Source organism: Cherax quadricarinatus, chromosome 37 (genome assembly GCF_038502225.1).
Source record: "Cherax quadricarinatus isolate ZL_2023a chromosome 37, ASM3850222v1, whole genome shotgun sequence".
Lineage (NCBI taxonomy): Eukaryota > Metazoa > Arthropoda > Malacostraca > Decapoda > Parastacidae > Cherax > Cherax quadricarinatus.
This window is the reverse complement of record NC_091328.1, coordinates 19424379-19444941: the sequence shown is the minus strand read 5'-3', so window position 1 is coordinate 19444941 and position 20563 is coordinate 19424379. Positions and strand designations below refer to the sequence as shown.

At 42.1% G+C, this 20563-nt stretch overlaps 2 protein-coding genes across 2 annotated transcripts in view; both read left to right on the top strand.

Moving 5' to 3' along the window:
• The window catches only part of Lrrk (Leucine-rich repeat kinase), a 1005461-nt gene that overhangs the window by 536864 nt on the left and 448034 nt on the right, over nt 1-20563 (top strand). The window lies entirely within an intron of this gene.
• On the top strand, nt 389-20485 carry LOC138853660 (uncharacterized). Its single transcript, XM_070091706.1, has 3 exons — nt 389-3942; nt 6033-8750; nt 20205-20485. Exons 1-3 carry the CDS (start codon nt 3768-3770, stop codon nt 20483-20485), a joined length of 3174 nt encoding a protein of 1057 aa, XP_069947807.1. The 5' UTR covers nt 389-3767.

The following is a 20563-nucleotide window of genomic DNA, read 5'->3' as shown; positions in this document are numbered from 1 at the left end:
TGCAGATAACACTGAAATAAGTATGAAAGGCACCTTTGTAGTATTGAAAAATTGCAGGGAGACGTGAGCAAGGTTTTCTAGTGGGCAGTGGAGAACATGACGTTCAGTAGCGGTAAGTTCCAGCTGCTTAGGTATGGAAAGAATGATGAACTCAAAAGGGACTCTGTGTTCAAAACTCAAGAAGAACATGAAATAAAACGAAGGGAACACGTCAAGACCTGGGAGAAATTATGTCAGCTGACCTTTTTTTCAAAGAACACGAGTGTCACGACAGCCAGGGAGATAAACTTTCAAAGTTTGAAGAAAATCATCATGGGCTTGGCATCCCTAGTTTTGAAGGTTCTCATTATCCATCCTATCATTTTCCTAGCAGATGAGGTAGATACATTGTTTTAGTCTTTGAAGGCGAGATCCTCAGACATTATCACTCCCTGATACATTTTTAATTTCTTCAAGTTTTCCATATCTGAGTAGTTGAAATTTCTCCTCGTTGAACTTCATATTGTTTTGCGTGGCCCATTCGAAGATTTGGTTGATGTCCGCTTGGAGTCTCGCAGTGTCTTCGATGGAGGTCACTGCCACGGTGATCCTGGTGTCATCCGCAAAGGAAGACACGGAGCTATGGCTTACATCTCTGTGTCAGAAATGAGGATGAGGAATAGAATGGGAGCGAGTACTGTGCCTTGTGGAACAGAGCTTTTTACCGTGGCTGCCTGGGACTTTACTCTGTTTACTTTGTGTTCTATTTGTCAGGAAGTTGTAGATCCATCTCCCAACTTTTCCCGTTATTCCTTTATCCCGCATTTTGTGTGCTATTACACCATGGTCACACTTTTCGAGTGCTTTTGCGAAGTATGTGTATACTACATCTGTATTTTGTTTATCCTCTACAGCATCCAGGACCTTGTCCTAGTGGTCCAGTAGCTGGGACAGGCAGGAGCGACCTGCTCTAAACCCATGTTGCCCTGGGTTGTGTAATTGATGGGTATCTAGGTGGTTGGCTATCTTGCTTCTTAGAACCTCAAAGATTTTTATGATATGTAATGTTAGTGCTATCGTTCTGTAGTTCTTTGCAATTGCTTTACTGCCACCTTTGTGGAGTGGGGCTATGTCTCTTGTTTTTAGTGTGTGTGGGATGACCCCTGTGTCCATGCTCCCTCTCCATAAAATGCTGAAGGCACGCAATAGGGACTTCTTGCAATTCTTGATGAACCCGGAGTTCCACGAGTCTGGGCCTGGGGCAGAGTGCATGGGCATGTCATTAATTGCGTCTTCAAAATCTTATGGAGTTAGAATAATATCCGAGAGTTTTGGGATGACCAAATTTTGGGTTTCGTTCATTTGGATTGTCGACCCTTAGAGTGGGCACTGGATCGCTGAACACTGAGTCATATTGGGACTTCAGTATCTCACTCATTTCTTGGCTATCATCTGTGTATGTCCCATCCCGCCTAAGCAGGGGCCCAATGCTGGATGTTGTTTTTCCCTTAGATTTGGCATAAGAGAAGAAGTATTTTTTTTTTCAATTTCCTTTATGGCTTTTAATTCTTCCTGTGGTTCTTGTCTCCTATAAGATTCCTTCAGCTTAAGTTCGATATTTGCAATTTTATTGACTAGTGCCTCCCTTCGTATTTCAGATATACTAGTCTCACTCAGCAGCTTTGTGACTCTTCTCCTTTGTCTGTATAGGGAACGTCTCTTTCTAGTTTACATCTTCTTTCTTTTTCTTAATGGAATGTGTCTTGAGCAGATCTCAAGAACCACAAAATTCATTTTTTTCAAGGCAAATGTTTGGATCCGCGTTGTTTAGGATATCTTCCCAGCTTGTTTCATTTAGAACATGGTTTACTTGATCCCATTGTATGTTTTTGTTATTGAAATTGAATTTCGTGAAGAGACCTTCATGACTGCTCACATTTTGCTGGTCCGGAGCCCTGTGCATACATGTCTGTACCTCTATTATGTTGGGATCTGAGTAAATTGTCTTTGATACAGTTATATTATGTATCAGATCATCATTGTTAGTGAAGACGAGGTCCAGCGTATTTTCTAATCTTGTAGGCTCTACTAAGGTTTAAGGTGAATTTGTTGCAGAGATTTAATAGTTCATGTGTGTGTGAATTGTCATCTGAGCTGCCTCCTGGGGTGATCTCTGCTAAAACATTGTTTGCTGTACTCCTCCATTTTAGGTGTCTCAGGTTGAAATCTCCTAGTAGTAAGATGTTTGGGACAGGAGTTAGGAGATTTTCTAGACAGTGGTCAATTTTCTCAAGCTGCTCCTGGAATTGCTGGGAAGTTGCATTTGGAGGCTTGCATACTACCACAATGACAAGGTTTTGGTTCTCGATCTTTACTGCCAAAACTTCAACTACATCATTTGAGGTGTTTAGTAGTTCTGTGCAAATGAGCGACTCTGTGACATACAGGCCAATCCCCCCTCCCCCCCTTGTTGCCTGTTTAGTCTGTCGCATCGGAATAGGTTATAACCTAGGATCCATATTTCGTTCTCATAATGATCCTTTATGTGGGTCTCTTTGAATGCTGCAAACATTGCATTTGACTCCGTGAGCAGTCCCTTGATGTAAGGAATTTTGTTGTTTTTTGACGGCTTTAGACCCTGTATGTTTGCAAAGACAAATGTCGTATTGGTGGAATTTAAGGGGGTTTTATTTGCTGGCTCTAATATCTAATACATGATAATGTATACCTACCTGGACTCTACATGGAGGGCATTCCGGGGATCAACGCCCCCGTGGCCCGGTCCACGATCAGGCCTCCCGGTGGATCAAGGCCTGATCAACGAGGCTGTTACTGCTGGCGGCATGCAGTCCAACGTACAAACCACAGCCCGGCTGATCCGGCACCGTCTTTAGGTGTCTGTCCAGCTCCCTCTTGAAGGCAACCAGGGGTCTTCCCGTAATGCCCCTTATTGCTGGTGGGAGGCTGTTGAACAGTCTTGGGCCCCGGACACTTACTGCGTTTTCTCGTAGTGTACCAGTGACGCCCCTACTTTTCACTGGGGGTATGTTGCATTGCCTGCCAAGTCTTTTGCTTTCGTATGGAGTGATTGCTGTGTACATATTAGGGACCAGTCCCTTCAGAATCTTCCAGGTGTAGATTATGATACATCTCTCTCGCCTGCGCTCTAGTGAGTACAAGTCAAGTGCTTCCAGGTGTTCCCAGTAGTTAAGGTGTTTGATGGAACTTATACGTGCAGTAAAGGCTCTTTGTACATTCTCTAGTTCTGCAATTTCACCTGCCTTGAATCAAGAAGTACTTGAGGGCCTGGTCCCAAATGTTGACACTGCCATAACATACTGGAGTGAGAGATATGGGAGGAAGTGCAAAATAAACCCAGTGAAAACTAGGGTGCAGCGGGAACAATAAGAGAACATTATATCAACATTCGTAGCCCCAGACTACTCAGTGTCTTACCAGAAACGCTACTGGAGGAAATGTAGAAGTCTTCGAGAGGAAATTGGACAAGTATTTTCACCGAGTACCAGATCAGCCAGGCTGTGATGGATATGTGGGTCAGCGGGCTACCAGCACTAACAGCCTGTTGACCAGGCAAGCACCAAACGAGCCGGGCTCTGGTAGTAGGAAAAACTCTCGGGATTCACCAAAGGTAAAGGTATACCTGCTATTTGTCCTTTACTTCGTTGTCAGGATAGGTGTTGTTGCCTTTTTGGAGTTGGTCATGAGGTATGTGGAGAGGGAAGTGAGGTGGTCCAAGTGGAGAGAGGAGCTGGAAGATAAGATGTAAGATGAGCTGGAGGCTGAGGTATGTGTTGTGGTGGTACTGCTGGTGTGCGGCCAGCTGGGGGAGTGGAGTGGGGAGTGAGGGAGTATCCTGGGCAGCAGCTCATATCTACCACAAAAGTTGTTTCAGTGCGGCAGTAAGCGGGTGTCTCTTTCCCTCCCTCCTGGTGATGATTAATTGTTCGTCTTCCATCTAGTCTAGTGCCTCACTCTACCACCTCCATCTACCGTTGTCTGGTGTATATTTTTTTTGTTAAGGTGGTGTGTATGTGAAAGACAATTTATCTTAGCAAATATAAAACAAAAAATGAATGGAAAACGAAGAAATTCTCGCACTGCAAATATCAGTGAACAAATCGACGGTATTTTCAGTGATAAAAAATGCCCGCCGTAAACAATGATGAAAAAAAAATGATGTAATTGTGATAGTGATAAATTACAATTCATGTTCCACTGTGGCCGTGGTTGATGTTTCTAGTGTGTTCATGTCAAACAGTGTGGGAGAAACGTCTGCACTACTATATATAATAATAATTAACATGAATCATCTTGCTGAAATTTAACTTGAAGTATGAATGCGAGTAGAGGTGTTAGTGACTCTAAGGAGGTGTTTTTATGTAATGACGAAGGTACAGGCAGTGTAAACTAGTGAGATACCAGTTGAGGGAGATGGTGAGAAGTGTGTGGTGGGTACGAGTCTCTAAATTTTTTATGTAGCATAATGGAATACATTAGTAATGTACTACTAACCTATTTGATATGATAGTTACACAGTGGAAACAAAAGCTTGGTATGTTTCCCTGTCATGCTCAGTCATGCAGAATGGGCCCGGTACATAATTAGTGTTAAAATCTGTCAGCCTGAATTGATAGACTTCATTAAGACAATGAGGATGTCGATCATTTCCAGTAAGAGTTTATTAGCTACGGGAGCTTCAAGGGTTTCTCTGCAGCAAAACTGAAATTTGTTACGTGGGAAAGAGATCAGGACGACGGGTGATACTGCAGTGTGTCCTCTCTAGAGGTTCCGGGATTTAACGCCCCTGCGGCCCGGCCCTAGACCAGGTCTAAGGGATCAGGGCTTGATCAACCAGGCTTTTACTACTAGTCGCACGCAATCCAATGTACGAACCATAGCCCGGCTGGTAAGGTACTGACTTTTGGTATCTGTCCAGTACCCTCTGGAGCACAGCCAGGGGTCTATTGGCAATTTCTTGTATGTATGAGGCGAGGCTGTTGAACAGTCTTGGGCCCCAGACACTGCGTTCATTGGGGGTATGTTGCACAGTCTGCCGAGTCTTGTGTTTTCGTGGGGAGTGATTAATGTGTGCAGATTTGGGACAGATCCCTCTATTCTTTTCCATGTGTAAATTATGATGCATATTTCTCGGCTGTGTTCCAAGGAGTACAGGTCAGTGGACTACAAGCGTTTCCAGTAATTTAAAATGCTTGACTGAATTTAAACATATAAAACTTCTCTGTCCATTCTTTAGCTCTGCAGTCTCGGCTGCCTTCGAAGAGGCCGCTAGTGTAGAGCAGCAGTATTCCAGCCTAGGGAGAGAACAAGTGACTTAGTGAAGATGATCATCTTAGCACTACATATGAGTTTATATTGTATCTCATAGCTTCCACACACACACTACTGTTCCGATATTTAGTCAAGTAATACAGAGCTGTGATAAGGGTGGAACTATATTGGTATAATTTGTGTGTTGGTGTATTACAGAGGGTTCTTGTGAAGCGTTAGTGTGTTAAGGAATTCTAGGTCGCTTAAATCAAATTATTTTCATATGACTTGAAAATTTATAGGTTCCGGGGTCTCAGACTATTCAACATTTTACCAGAAGATATCAGAAACACGTCTGGAACAAGTGTAGAAGCCTTCAAGAGGAAACTGGACAAATATCTTCACCAGGTGCCAGATCAACCAGGCTGTGATGGATATGTGGGGCAGCGGGCCTCCAGCAGCAACAGCCTGGTTGATCAGGCAAACAACTGACAAGCCTGACCCATGGCCAGGCTCTGAGAGTTAAACTCTCGAAACTCTTCAAAGGTATATCAAATGTATATACATCAACATTAGTTTTCTAGAGCAGCGGATGATAGAGGAATAAGCACTTAGTTATTCAAATTCGTTGAGAATAAGTTTTTATTTAAGATGGTTGGTGGGGTACAGGTCTTTTGCTAAAAAATAGTCTTACCTTTTAATTGTTTTTAATTTTCTCAGTCAAATGTTTATCTAGAAAGTTTTTTTTTTTTTAAATTTCGCAGTGAATTGGCATAATGACAATGTAATAAGCATGGCAAACTTTGTAGAAACTGATAGCCCGCTACCTACACCTACATTCAGCAGAAAATTTTCTGGATTATGTTCAAACGACAGTGAAAGACAACCAGAAAGTAAAAACACTCAGCAGTTTGTTAGAAAATGTTGTGTCAGAAGAAAGGTAAATGTCCAAACTGAGGGAGTTATCAGGAGTGGCAATGGAGGTAACTCTGGTTCCAAAACCAAGAGATTAAGGAAAAAGGAAAATGTAAGCGATACCATTATTCCTACATTATACCGCGTGATCAATACTAGTCCTAGTCATAGCCCCAGGAATAGCACAAACACACACAATACCAGTACAAAAACTAAGATTCCAGTGCCCACTTGCAGCATATCTAGTCAGAGCCGCAGGCCTTATCGTTGTACCTCTGGCACAGACGGTTCAAACGGTACAGACCAGCTCACTGACGTCTTGAGAAGTGCTGGGACAAAACACAGCAAAGCTCAAGAAATATCCAGGAAAGCCTCTTTAAATATTAGCTCACTTAATGTGTGTAATTCAGGACACAGGACTTCTCCAGTTCAAATTAAAGATGCAATTTCAGAAAGAGCAAAGCATATTTCAGTTAGTAAGCATTACACGACTCGGACAGGGGAGAGTAGCGAGGACAGTGAGGATGATATTGGAGGGCATGATAATGTGGTGGCCATTAGCTACAAGCAGTATGACATTAGTGGTAAATGCTGGCAGTTCGTGGCAGATAGGACAACTGAAATGGAAGTTTTCGTTGGAACTCACAAGAACGCAGTTTTAACTGAAAACGTTGAAAAAATGAAGAGAGAGAATGAAATGAAGAAAAAGAACAGTGTTTGCAAGGCAAAAAATAAGAGAGACTTTGAGGTACAACTCCACGATTATAATGGTAATATGAGTAATACCTCTGAGCAGAGACACAAACAATCACTAGTTGACAATAGTTTGAAAGATGGAATCGGAGATGTCTTGCAGACTTTAAATGCTAAAGTTAGAGACAGTGGACTATCTCCAGCATGCTTTTCTACAACAAACTCACAATCAACAGAAAATAATTCAAAGATTGTCAGTAGCATCAGCAAAGATATGTATGACAGAAGTTCAATTATCATGGAACAAGAGTTAACAAGGAGCGAAAAGAAGCCACTATACACCTCTGAGCACACTGTAACCAATCCCCACCGTGGAAATCGATCTGTCAGGTACCCAGCCCGAGGGTCTGCCTCCCAGGATACTGACATAAACAATACATTAAATTATAAGGAATGGATGTTAGGCCCTCTTAGCTCTGCAGAATCTGAGATTAAAAGTAAGGTAACTAGTAGTAAAATCATTGGAGATGAAGGACCTTGGCAACACACTTCAGAAGATTGTAAATTCGACAGTGAAACTAAAAGTCAGCCAGGGTTAGGTAAAACGTGTAACGTTGAACCTGAGATCATGCAGGGCCAAAAACTAAATAATGAAAAATTCCAAGAATCTTTGGATAACACATTGGCTATGACGTTGAGTCTGGATCATAATTGGAAAAGCAACCCTGGAAGGTTTTCATTTGATAATATAGTAAATATATGTAGTAAGACAGTGGCAAGCAGCATCAGACACTGCATAGCCGAGTCGCCAAATGAAGTGCCAGTGAATGTAAAAGATATAGGTTTGGAAAGAGGGGCAGCAATATTTGGTGGAATTATAAAAGGGTTTGTGGCTACACTACCCTCTGATGTGAATACTAATTTGGAGAATGGCGGAGATGCACCAAAAACACTGCTTTCTTACGTTGAGGAGACTGTGGGCGAGGTACACTCCTTAGGAAAAAAAACAGATAGTAATAGTGATATAGACACAATACAACAAGTCTGTGACAGGTTTAAAAGTACAAAAGACTTGACCACACTATCACAAGATGAGGTAGATGTGTCAACAAACAAGGAGTCTGTTAGTGAATCATGGGCTGGCGATGCAGTAACAGACACACACACTAATAATAGTGTGTCTGCCTTGCCAAGTTTTAGTCGTATGGATGAACCAAAGATACACAGTAGACGTGGCTCTGTTGATATTCAAGAATCCTCACGAATACGTTTAAGCAAAACAGGAAGGATAGAGGTAATAGATGCCAACATGATAGATGAAGACTCAGAACAAGTGAATGAAGAGGGACAGGATGAAACCCTCAAAGATAATAGGAGTGGTTGTTCTGTATCATATGATGATAAAAGCATTGCGACAGCTAGGAGAAGTAGCTTTACTGAACGTTTCAACATGTGGCGCTTGTCGTGGAATCTAAAAAATGATAGCCAGCCACCGAGCCGGAGTGAGTCCTTGAAGCTCCGGCTGCAGCAACGGAGAGCCAGTGTGTCAGATTTCACATCCAGTTTTGATAATAGGAGAAATACGTTTTCTGGAACATTTAACGATTTATATCTTTTGGGTCAGAATATCAAGAAGTCCAGTACTGTAGAAACTCCAAGGCTGAAAAGAAAATTATGCCTTGACGTTCCACCAACCAGGAGAGGCTCGGTCTCCAGCCTGACTTTGTTCAGGACCTCAAGCGACACAGTGCCGGTCATCAGGAGGCACAGTGTCGATGAAAGGTCTAGGAAAGTCATCACAATGGAAAAAGCCTCAGTCGAGAAAGCCTCTGATGCTTTCTCCTATTTCTTTGAGTATCCAGTTCTCCAACAAGGTAAGTTTCTGTTAACTTCTGTTATTTTACCCTTGAACTTATTCATTTGTATGTACAGCACGTATGTAGTGTCTATTTTTCCAGTTTCTCGGTATTTACTCTTACACTTTCTTATTTGTAATAATGAATGTATTTACTCAGTAGTAGATCCAAAACTCCGTACTTTTACTTTCATTTTCCAAAGCTTGGTGCCACTATTACTGTAACGTGTACATTCTGTAGGTACTGGTTCAGTAGCAAATCTTATTGCAGTGTTATTAGAAACACACACATGCACATACGCACGCCACACGAGAAATGCACTGCAGTGGATCAGAGAATACCTGACGGGAAGGCTACAAGTCATGGTACTTGACGAGGTGTCAGAGTGGGCACCCGTGACAAGTGGGGTTCCACAGGGGTCAGCCCTAGGGCCAGTGCTATTTCTGGTATATGTGAATGACATGACGGAAGGAATAGATTCGGAGATGTCCCTGTTTGCAGACGATGTGAAGCTAATGCGAAGAATTAAGTCGGATGAGGATCAGGTAGGACTACAAAGAGATCTGGACAGGCTGCAAGCCTGGTCTAGCAACTGGCTCCTGTAGTTTAGCCCCACCAAGTGCAAAGTCATGAAGATTCGGAAAGGCCAAAAAAGACCGCCGACAGAGTACAGGCTAGGGGGCCAAAAACTGCAAACTTCACCCAAGGACAAGGATCTTGGGGTGAGTATAATACCGAGCACATTTGAGGTGCAAATTAGCCAAATAACTGCTGCAGCATATGGGCGTCTGGCAAACCTAAGAATAGTGTTTTGACACCTTAGTCAGGAATCGTTCAAAACTCAAGACACGGTGTATGTCAGGCCCATATTGGAGCATACATCACCAGTATGGAACCCACACATGGTCAGTCACGCCAAAAAAAAAAAAAAAAATAGAGAAAATGCGAAGGTTTGTAACGAGACAAGTCCTGGAGCTAAGGGGTGTGTCCTATGAGGAGAGGTTTAAAGGAAATCGACCTGACAACACTGGAGGACAGGAGGGATAGGGGGGATATGATAAAATACTGAGAGGAATTGACAAGGTGGATAGAGACAGGATGTTTCAGAGATGGGACACAACAAGGGATCACAGCTAGAGTTGAAGACTCAGATGAGTCACAGGGGTGGTAGGAAGTATTTCTTCAGTCATAGAGTTGTCAGGAAGTGGAACAATCTGGAGAGAGATGTAGTTGAGGCAGGATTCATACATAGCTTTAAGAAGAGATAATAAAGCTCATGGAGCAAGGAGAAAGTGGACCTAGTAGTGACCAGAGAGGTGGGACCAAGAGCTGTGAATCGACCCCTGCAACCACAAATAGATAAGTACACACACGTACACACAGTGAGTGAGTATTGGAAAAGAAGCTGAAGGCATGTTACACCAACACAGACGAAACAAATAGATGTGAGAATTGGCATGAAAGAATCATGGAGGCCTCCCCAGACATAACACTCACGGAAACAAAGCTTACAGGGATGATAACAGATGTAATCTTTCCATCTGGATATCAGATCTTGAGGAAAGATAGAGGGAACTGAGGGGAAGGAGGAGTTGCACTGTTTATCAGAGACCAGTGGAGATTCGAGGAGATTGAAGGAATGGACAGAAGGAAAGCAGGGGACTGCATAGTAAGAATACTTCAGACTAGGGGTCCCAAGGTGGTGATTGCAGTGATGTGCAACCCACCACAGAATAGCAGGAAACCAAGACAAACATATGATGAGAGCAATGGTGGACACACTAGCTGAGGTGGCCATAAGGCCCATATGAGTAGGGCAGAGTTGCTAGTTGTGGGTAATTTTAATCACGAGGAGATTGACTGAGAGAACCTGGAACCACATGGGAGATCAGAAACATGGAGAGCTAAGATGATGGAGGTAGTACTGGAAAACCCCATGCATCAACATGTTAAGGACACTACCAGAGTGAGTGGAGAAGATGAACCAGCAAGGCTGGACTCATATTCACCTTAAGTAGTTCAGACATTGAGGACATCACATATGAAAGGCTCCTCGGAGCTAGTGGTCACGTGGTTCTGAGCTTTGAATGCACTGCAGAGTTAAAAGTGGGGAGTGAGGCAGCACATGTAAAATGGGAGAAACCATACTACAAAAGAGAAGACTACACAGGCATGAGGAATTTCCTACATGAGGTACAGTGGGAAAAGGAACTAGTGGGAAAAAATAGTAAATGGAATGGAATATGTGACCACAAAATGCAAGAAGGCAGAGGAGAGGTTTGTACCCAGGGACAACAGCAACAGTGGGAAGACTAGAACGAGCACTTAGTTCACCAAAAGTGTAGAGGCGCCAAACCTAGGTGCACTAGAGAATATAAAAATATAGAAGACAAAGGTCCCAGGAAAACAAGGAGATTAGCCGAAGAGCCAGAAATGATTATACATGGATAAGGAGGGAGGCCCAGCGGCATTATGAGAATTACATAGCATCAAAAGCCAGATCTGACGCAAAGCTGTTGTATAGCCACATCAGGAGGACAAGAACAGTCAAGGACCAGATAATCAGGTTGAGGAAGGAAGGAGGGGAGATCACAAGAAACGACAAAGAAGTATGTGAAGAGCTCAATGCAGATTTAAGGAAGTACTTTTAGTGGAGACAGAAAGGACTCTAGCAAACTGGGATAGAAGGGTACACCAAGTGCTGGACACACTACACACAACCGAGGAGATGAAAAACTGCTAAGTGAGCTAGATACCTCAAAGACAGTGGTACCAGACATGTCTCCATGGATCCTGAAAGAGGAAGCAGAGGCACTGTGTGTACCACTAAGTCTTCAACACATCAAAACGGCAACTACCTAAGGTGTGGAAGAAAGCAAATGTAGTCCCAATCCTTAAGAAAGGGGATAGGCAGGTAGTTAACTGCAGACTGGTGTCACTGACATGTATAATATGCAGAGTCATGGAGAAGCTTATCAGAAAAAGGCTGGTGGAACATCTAGAAAGGAATGAGCTTATACATGATAACCAGCATGGTTTCAGAGGGGAAATCCTGTGTCACAAACCTACTGGAGTTTTAAGACAAAGTGACAGAAGCAAGGCAGGAGAGAGAGAGAAGGCTGGGTGGATTGCATTTTCTTGGACTGTAAGAAGGCTTTTGACAGTTCTGCACAAGAGATTAGTGCAAAAGCTAGAGGAGCAGGCAGGAATAACAGGAAAAGCACTGCAATGGATCGAAGAATACCTGACATGAAAGAAACGAGCGATTGTACATGACAAGATGTGAGAGAGGGCACCTATAACAAGCGGGGTTCCACAAGGGTCAGGCCTAGGGCCGGTGCTGTTTCTGGCATATGTGAACGACATGATGGAAGGGATAGATTCAGAGGTGTCCCTGTTTGCAGACAATATGAAGCTAAGTCAGAGAATTCAAGTGGACGAGGACCAGGTAGGACTACAAAAGGATCTGGACAGGCTGCAAGCCTAGTCCAACAACTGGCTCTTGGTGTTTAACCCCACCAAGTGCAAAGTCATGAAGATTGGGGAAGGTCAAAGAAGACCACAGACAGGGGGCCAAACACTGCAAACCTCACCCAAGGAAAAGGATCTTGGGGTGAGTATAATACTGAGCACATCACCTGAGGCACACATCGACCAAATAACTGCTGCAGCACATGGGTGTCTGGCAAACGTGAGTAAGGAATCATTCAAAACTCTGTACACTGCGTACGCCAAGCCCATATTGGAATATGCAGCACCATTATGGAACCCACACCTGATCAAGCACATCAAGAAATTGGAGAAAGTGCAAAGGTTTGCCGCAAGACCAGTCCTGAAGCTAAGGGGTATGTTCTACGAGGAGAGGTTAAGGGAAATCAACCTAACAGCACTGGAGGACAGGAGGAAGAGGGAAGGCATTATAACAATATATAAAATACTGAGAGGAATTATGTTATGTTAATGGGAGATTTTAACTTCAGACAAACGAGGAGAGGTTAAGGGAAATCAACCTAACAGCACTGGAGGACAGGAGGAATAGGGAAGGCATGATAACAACATATAAAATACTGAGACGAATTATGTTGTGTTAATGGGAGATTTTAACTTTAGGCAAATTGATTGGAACAATGTGACAGGAAATCTTGAGTCTAGTAACGGTTCAAGATTGCTTTTTAAAACAGTTTGTGACAGAACCAACTAGAGGAAACAACCTGCTTGACTTGGTTCTTGCCAACAAAGAATTACTAATTAATAATCTTGAGGTTAATGATGAGCTTGGGGACAGCAATCACAAATCACTTAGTTTCAATATTTCATGGAATTACCCAGATAACTGCAGTCAAGTCTCTGTCCCAGACTTCTGCTTGGCCGACTTCATGGGACTGAGAAATTACCTGGGTGGGCTAAATTGGGATGACCTGACTATGGGGCAAGTAGGTGGTGTTGGTTGCCAATGTGACGTTTTTCAGAGCTGCCAAGACAACTTTTGTTCCAAGTAGGGAAATTAGATCTAACAAAAATGATCCCAAATGGATGAACAATAGATTAAAACATCTCATTCGTTCAAAGAGAGGCATATACATGTATAGGCATATCAAAAGAGGGGATAGGCAGTTAAATCAATATATTCAATTAGAGAGAGAAAAAAAAAGGAATAAGAAAAGCAAAAAGGGATTATGAGGCTAAAGTTGCAAGGGATTCGAAGACTAAACCGAGTTTTTTTTTTAGGTATACAGAAGTAAGATTAGGGACAAGATAGACCCACCTAAGACTAACTCAGGTCTGATATAAGGATATGTGTGAAATTTTCAACACTTACTTCCTGTCAGTTTTTACTCAGGAAGATACTAGCAATATTCCAGAAATAATAAATTATGTAGAACAGGATGATGATAAACTATGCATGATTAGGGTAACTAGTGACATGCTCCTCAGACAAATAGAGAAATTAAAAGCTAACAAATCCCCAGACCCTAATGAACTGTTTGCAAGGGTTTTAAAGGAATGTAAAGAGGAACTTAGCATACCTTTGGCTAATCTTTTCATTATATCACTACAAACTGGCATAGTGCCAGACAAGTGGAAAATGGCAAATTATTTTATTATTATTATCACACTGGCCGATTCCCACCAAGGCAGGGTGGCCCGAAAAAGAAAAACTTTCACCATCATTCACTCCATCACTGTCTTGCCAGAAGGGTGCTTTACACTACAGTTTTTAAACTGCAACATTAACACCCCTCCTTCAGAGTGCAGGCACTGTACTTCCCATCTCCAGGACTCAAGTCCGGCCTGCCGGTTTCCCTGAACCCCTTCATAAATGTTACCCTGCTCACACTCCAACAGCACGTCAAGTATTAAAAACCATTCGTCTCCATTCACTCCTATCAAACACGCTCACGCACGCCTGCTGGAAGTCCAAGCCCCTCGCACACAAAACCTCCTTTACCCCCTCCCTCCAACCTTTCCTAGGCCGACCCCTACCCCGCCTTCCTTCCACTACAGATTGATACACTCTTGAAGTCATTCTGTTTCGCTCCATTCTCTCTACATGTCCGAACCACCTCAACAACCCTTCCTCAGCCCTCTGGACAACAGTTTTGGTAATCCCGCACCTCCTCCTAACTTCCAAACTACGAATTCTCTGCATTATATTCACACCACACATTGCCCTCAGACATGACATCTCCACTGCCTCCAGCCTTCTCCTCGCTGCAACATTCATCACCCATGCTTCACACCCATATAAGAGTGTTGGTAAAACTATACTCTCATACATTCCCCTCTTTGCCTCCAAGGACAAAGTTCTTTGTCTCCACAGACTCCTAAGTGCACCACTCACCCTTTTCCCCTCATCAATTCTATGATTCACCTCATCCTTCATAGACCCATCCGCTGACACGTCCACTCCCAAATATCTGAATACATTCACCTCCTCCATACTCTCTCCCTCCAATCTGATATCCAATCTTTCATCACCTAATATTTTTGTTATCCTCATAACCTTACTCTTTCCTGTATTCAATTTTAATTTTCTTCTTTTGCACACCCTACCAAATTCATCCACCAATCTCTGCAACTTCTCTTCAGAATCTCCCAAGAGCACAGTGTCATCAGCAAAGAGCAACTGTGACAACTCCCACTTTGTGTGATTCTTTATCTTTTAACTCCACGCCTCTTGTCAAGACCCTCGCATTTACTTCTCTTACAACCCCATCTATAAATATATTAAACAACCACGGTGACATCACACATCCTTGTCTAAGGCCTACTTTTACTGGGAAATAATTTCCCTCTTTCCTATGTACTCTAACTTGAGCCTCACTATCCTCGTAAAAACTCTTCACTGCTTTCAGTAACCTACCTCCTACACCATACATCTGCAACATCTGCCACATTGCCCCCCTATCCACCCTGTCATACGCCTTTTCCAAATCCATAAATGCCACAAAGACCTCTTTAGCCTTATCTAAATACTGTTCACTTATATGTTTCACTGTAAACACCTGGTCCACACACCCCCTACCTTTCCTAAAGCCTCCTTGTTCATCTGCTATCCTATTCTCAGTCTTACTTTTAATTCTTTCAATAATAACTCTACCATACACTTTACCAGGTATACTCAACAGACTTATCCCCCTATAATTTTTGCACTCTCTTTTGTCCCCTTTGCCTTTATACAAAGGAACTATGCATGCTCTCTGCCAATCCCTAGGTACCTTACCCTCTTCCATACATTTATTAAATAATTGCACCAACCACTCCAAAACTATATCCCCACCTGCTTTTAACATTTCTATCTTTATCCCATCAATCCCGGCTGCCTTACCCCCTTTCATTTTACCTACTGCCTCACGAACTTCCCCCACACTCACAACTGGCTCTTCCTCACTCCTACAAGATGTTATTCCTCCTTGCCCTATACACGAAATCACAGCTTCCCTATCTTCATCAACATTTAACAATTCCTCAAAATATTCCCTCCGTCTTCCCAATACCTCTAACTCTCCATTTAATAACTCTCCTCTCCTATTTTTAACTGACAAATCCATTTGTTCTCTAGGCTTCCTTAACTTGTTAATCTCACTCCAAAACTTTTTCTTATTTTCAACAAAATTTGTTGATAACATCTCACCCACTCTCTCATTTGCTCTCTTTTTACATTGCTTCACCACTCTCTTAACCTCTCTCTTTTTCTCCATATACTCTTCCCTCCTTGCATCACTTCTACTTTGTAAAAACTTCTCATATGCTAACTTTTTCTCCCTTACTACTCTCTTTACATCATCATTCCACCAATCGCTCCTCTTCCCTCCCGCACCCACTTTCCTGTAACCACAAACTTCTGCTGAACACTCTAACAATACATTTTTAAACCTACCCCATACCTCTTTGACCCCATTGCCTATGCTCTCATTAGCCCATCTATCCTCCAATAGCTGTTTATATCTTTCCCTAACTGCCTCCTCTTTTAGTTTATAAACCTTCACCTCTCTCTTCCCTGATGCTTCTATTCTCCTTGTATCCCATCTACCTTTTACTCTCAGTGTAGCTACAACTAGAAAGTGATCTGATATATCTGTGGCCCCTCTATAAACATGTACATCCTGAAGTCTACTCAACAGTCTTTTATCTACCAATACATAATCCAACAAACTACTGTCATTTCGCCCTACATCATATCTTGTATACTTATCCTCTTTTTCTTAAAATATGTATTACCTATAACTAAACCCCTTTCTATACAAAGTTCAATCAAAGGGCTCCCATTATCATTTACACCTGGCACCCCAAACTTACCTACCACACCCTCTCTAAGTTTCTCCTACTTTAGCATTCAGGTCCCCTACCACAATTACTCTCTCACTTGGTTCAAAGGCTCCTATACATTCACTTAACATCTCCCAAAATCTCTCTCTCTCTCTCCTCTGCATTCCTCTCTTCTCCAGGTGCATACACACTTATTATGACCCACTTCTCGCATCCAACCTTTACTTTAATCCACATAATTCTTGCATTTACACATTCATATTCTCTCTTCTCCTTCCATAACTGATCATTCAACATTACTGCTACCCCTTCCTTTGCTCTAACTCTCTCAGATACTCCAGATTTAATCCCATTTATTTCCCCCCACCGAAACTCCCCTACCCCCTTCAGCTTTGTTTCGCTTAGGGCCAGGACATCCAACTTCTTTTCATTCATAACATCAGCAATCATCTGTTTCTTGTCATCTGCACTACATCCACGCACATTCAAGCATCCCAGTTTTATAAAGTTTTTCTTCTTCTCTTTGTTAGTAAATGTCTACAGGAGAAGGGGTTACTAGCCCATTGCTCCCGGCATTTTAGTCGCCTCATACGACACGCATGGCTTACGGAGGAAAGATTCTTTTCCACTTCCGCATGGACAATAGAAGAAATAAAGAACAAGAGCTATGTAGAAAAAGGAGAAAAACCTAGATGTATGTATATATATACAGTGGACCCCCGCATAACGATTACCTCCGAATGCGACCAATTATGTAAGTGTATTTATGTAAGTGCGTTTGTACGTGTATGTTTGGGGGTCTGAAATGGACTAAACTACTTCACAATATTCCTTATGGGAACAAATTCGGTAAGTACTGGCACCTGAACATACTTCTGGAGTGAAAAAATATCGTTAACCGGGGGTCCACTGTATATGCATGTGCATGCCTGTGAAGTGTGACCAAAGTGTAAGTAGGAGTAGCAAGATATCCCTGTTATCTAGTGTGTTTATGAGACAGAAAAAGCCACCAGCAATCCTACCATCATGCAAAACAGTTACAGGTTTCTGTTTCACAGTCATCTGGCAGGACGGTAGTACTTCCCTGGGTGGTTGCTGTCTACCAACCTACTACCTATAACAAGGCAGGTGACAGGTTCTTAGCTTCGAACTATAGACCAATAAGCCTTACCTCCATAGTTGGTAAATTTGTGGAATCAATAATTGCTGAAGCAATCCATAGCCATCTTGAAAGGCATAAATTGATTAATAAATCTCAGCATGGTTTTACAAATGGGTGTTCCTGTCTTACAAATTTACTAACTTTCTTCACTAAGGTATTTGAGGAGGTAGATCATGGTAATGAATATGATATTGTGTATGTGGACTTCAGTAAGGCTTTTGAGAGAGTTCCACATCAGAGGCTGTTGAGAAAACTTACGGCACATGGAATAGGAGGAGAAATTTTTTCCTGGGTAGAGGCATGGTTGACAAATAGGCAGCAAAGAGTTTGCATAAACGGGGAGAAATCAGAATGGGGCATGTCACAAGCAGTGTTCCACAGGGGTTAGTGTTGGGCCCCTTGTTGTTCACAATCTACATAAATGACATAGATGAGGGAATAAATAGCGACATAAGCAAAATTGCTGTTGACACCAAAATAGGCCATCCAAGTCATTCTAATGAGGATATTAGAGCACTCCAGGATGATTTGAATAGACTGATGCAGTGGTCAGAGAAGTAGCAGATGCAGTTTAATATAGACAAATGCAAAGTTCTAAATGTAGGATAGGAAAATAACCATGCCACATATAAAGTAAATAATGTAGATCTTAATATTATGGATTGCAAAAAGGATTTAGGAGTTCTGGTTAGCAGTAATCTGAAACCATAACAGTGCATAAGTGTTCAAAATAAAGTGAATAGAATCCTTGTCTTTATATCAAGAAGCATAAATAATAGAAGTCCTCAGGTTGTTGTTCAACTATATATATCTTTGGTTAGGCCTCAGATTATGCTGCACAATTTTAGTCACTATATTACAGAATGGATATAAATACACTGGAAAACGTACAAAGGAGGATGACAAAGTTGATCCCATGTATCAGAAATCTTCCCTGTAAGGATAGACTGAGGGCCCTGAATCTGCACTCTCTAGAAAGGCGTAGAATTAGGGGGGGCTATGATTGAGGTGTATAAATGGAAAACAGGAATTAATAAAGGGGATGTAAATAGCTTGCTAAAAATATCTAACATAGACAGGACTTGCAGCAATGGTTTTAGATTGGAAAAATTCAGATTCAGGAAGGATATAGGACAGCACTGGTTTAGTAATAGAGTTGTGGATGAATGGAACAAACTCCCAAGTACTGTCTTAGAAGCTAAGACGTTGTGTAGTTTTAAAAATAGGATGGATAAATACATGAGTGGGTGTGGGTGGGTGCGAGTTGGACCTGACTAGCTTGTGCTACTAGGTCAGCTGCCATGCTCCTCCCTTAAGTGACATAACTGATCTAACTAGGTCAAGGAATTGGCTTAAAGCTGGTGGGAGAATTGGACCTGCTTTGTGTAGGCGAGTAGGCCTGTTGCAGCGTTCCTTCTTTCTTATATTATTATGAATTGACAGGATGTTTCAGAGATGGGTCACAGCAACAAGGGGTCACAACTGAAAGTTGAAAACTCAGATGAGTTACTGGGATGTTGCAGAATATTTCTTCAGTCATAGAGTTGTGAGGAAGTGAAACAATCTGGAGAGTAATGTAGTGGAGACAGGATCTATACATAGCTTTAAGAAGAGATACAATGAAACTCTTGAAGTAGGGAGAGAGGGGACCTAGTAGCGACCAGCGAAGAGGTATGGCCAGGAGCTGTGACTCAAGCCCTGCAGCCATAAATAGGTGAGTACAGAGTAATAAATTTATACTACAGTACATAATGAATAGGGAAAATTAGTTATCAAGCTTTGAAAATTAGAAAAACACACCAAAATGTATCATTTACTGTATATTACATGTATAATACAGTGGAACCCCAGTTTTCATCTGTGATCCCTTCTGGAAGGTTGGTCAAAATCCGAAATAGATAAAAACCGTAATATTTCCCATAAGAAATAATGTAAATACAATTAATCCATTCCAGACACCCAAAAATATTAACAAAAAATACATTTTATAGACAATAACTATAGTTTTACATACACAAAACAATGAGAAATAAATATAAATGACTAATTTTAATGGATAAATGAACATTTAAATCACTTTTACCTTTACTGAAGAGACTTATTGTAGTATGGAAGACGGCAAGGAGCGGAGACGGATGAGAGGTTATTGTTTGGAAGGGAAATCCCCTTCCATGAGGACTTCAGGTATCAAAGCCCTATCTGGGGTTACTTCCCTTCTTTGTCTTTTACTGGCACTAGGACCAGCTTGAGTCACTGGACCATGCAGACACATTGCCTTTGCTTCACCAATAATGTGGCATAAAGTAAAATTAGCAGATGAATAATATACTTTAGTTCAAGTTATAACTGGTGTGTTTATTTGTGCATGATTGTTAGAATAACTTAACCCCTTGAGGGTTAGTGCCATAGTTCTACTGTTTTGAGCTCTGGGTCATTGCCATAGAACTGTCATGAGCTGAGCTCACTCTATAGATAAGCTATAAGGGGTAAAATTTGACCTAGATACAGGCAGTTCGCTGAGTACACTACCTTATCACTAGATAGGCACATGGCTTCTGCCGAAAAGAAGAGGCGACGATGCTCCATGAACACGAGGGACTCGGATTTGGAAATGCGGGGTGCAATTCTAGCGAAGAAGTTGCGAGACCACTCCGTGTCATCAGAGGAAGAGGAAGATCCTACTCACATTGTAGCAGATCTGACAGTTCCAACCATGGAGCCAGCAAATATGGAAACGAGAGGAAATAAACGCCCCACTCCCCAAGAACCAAGAAGGATGGATCACTGTGGACAAGAAGAAGAAGCGCCATCCGTCCAATGAGCAGGCAAAACAGCTCAACTGACCTGGCAAATTCAAGGTGAAGTCTTATGGGGACCACAGAACCCACTATGGCGTTGT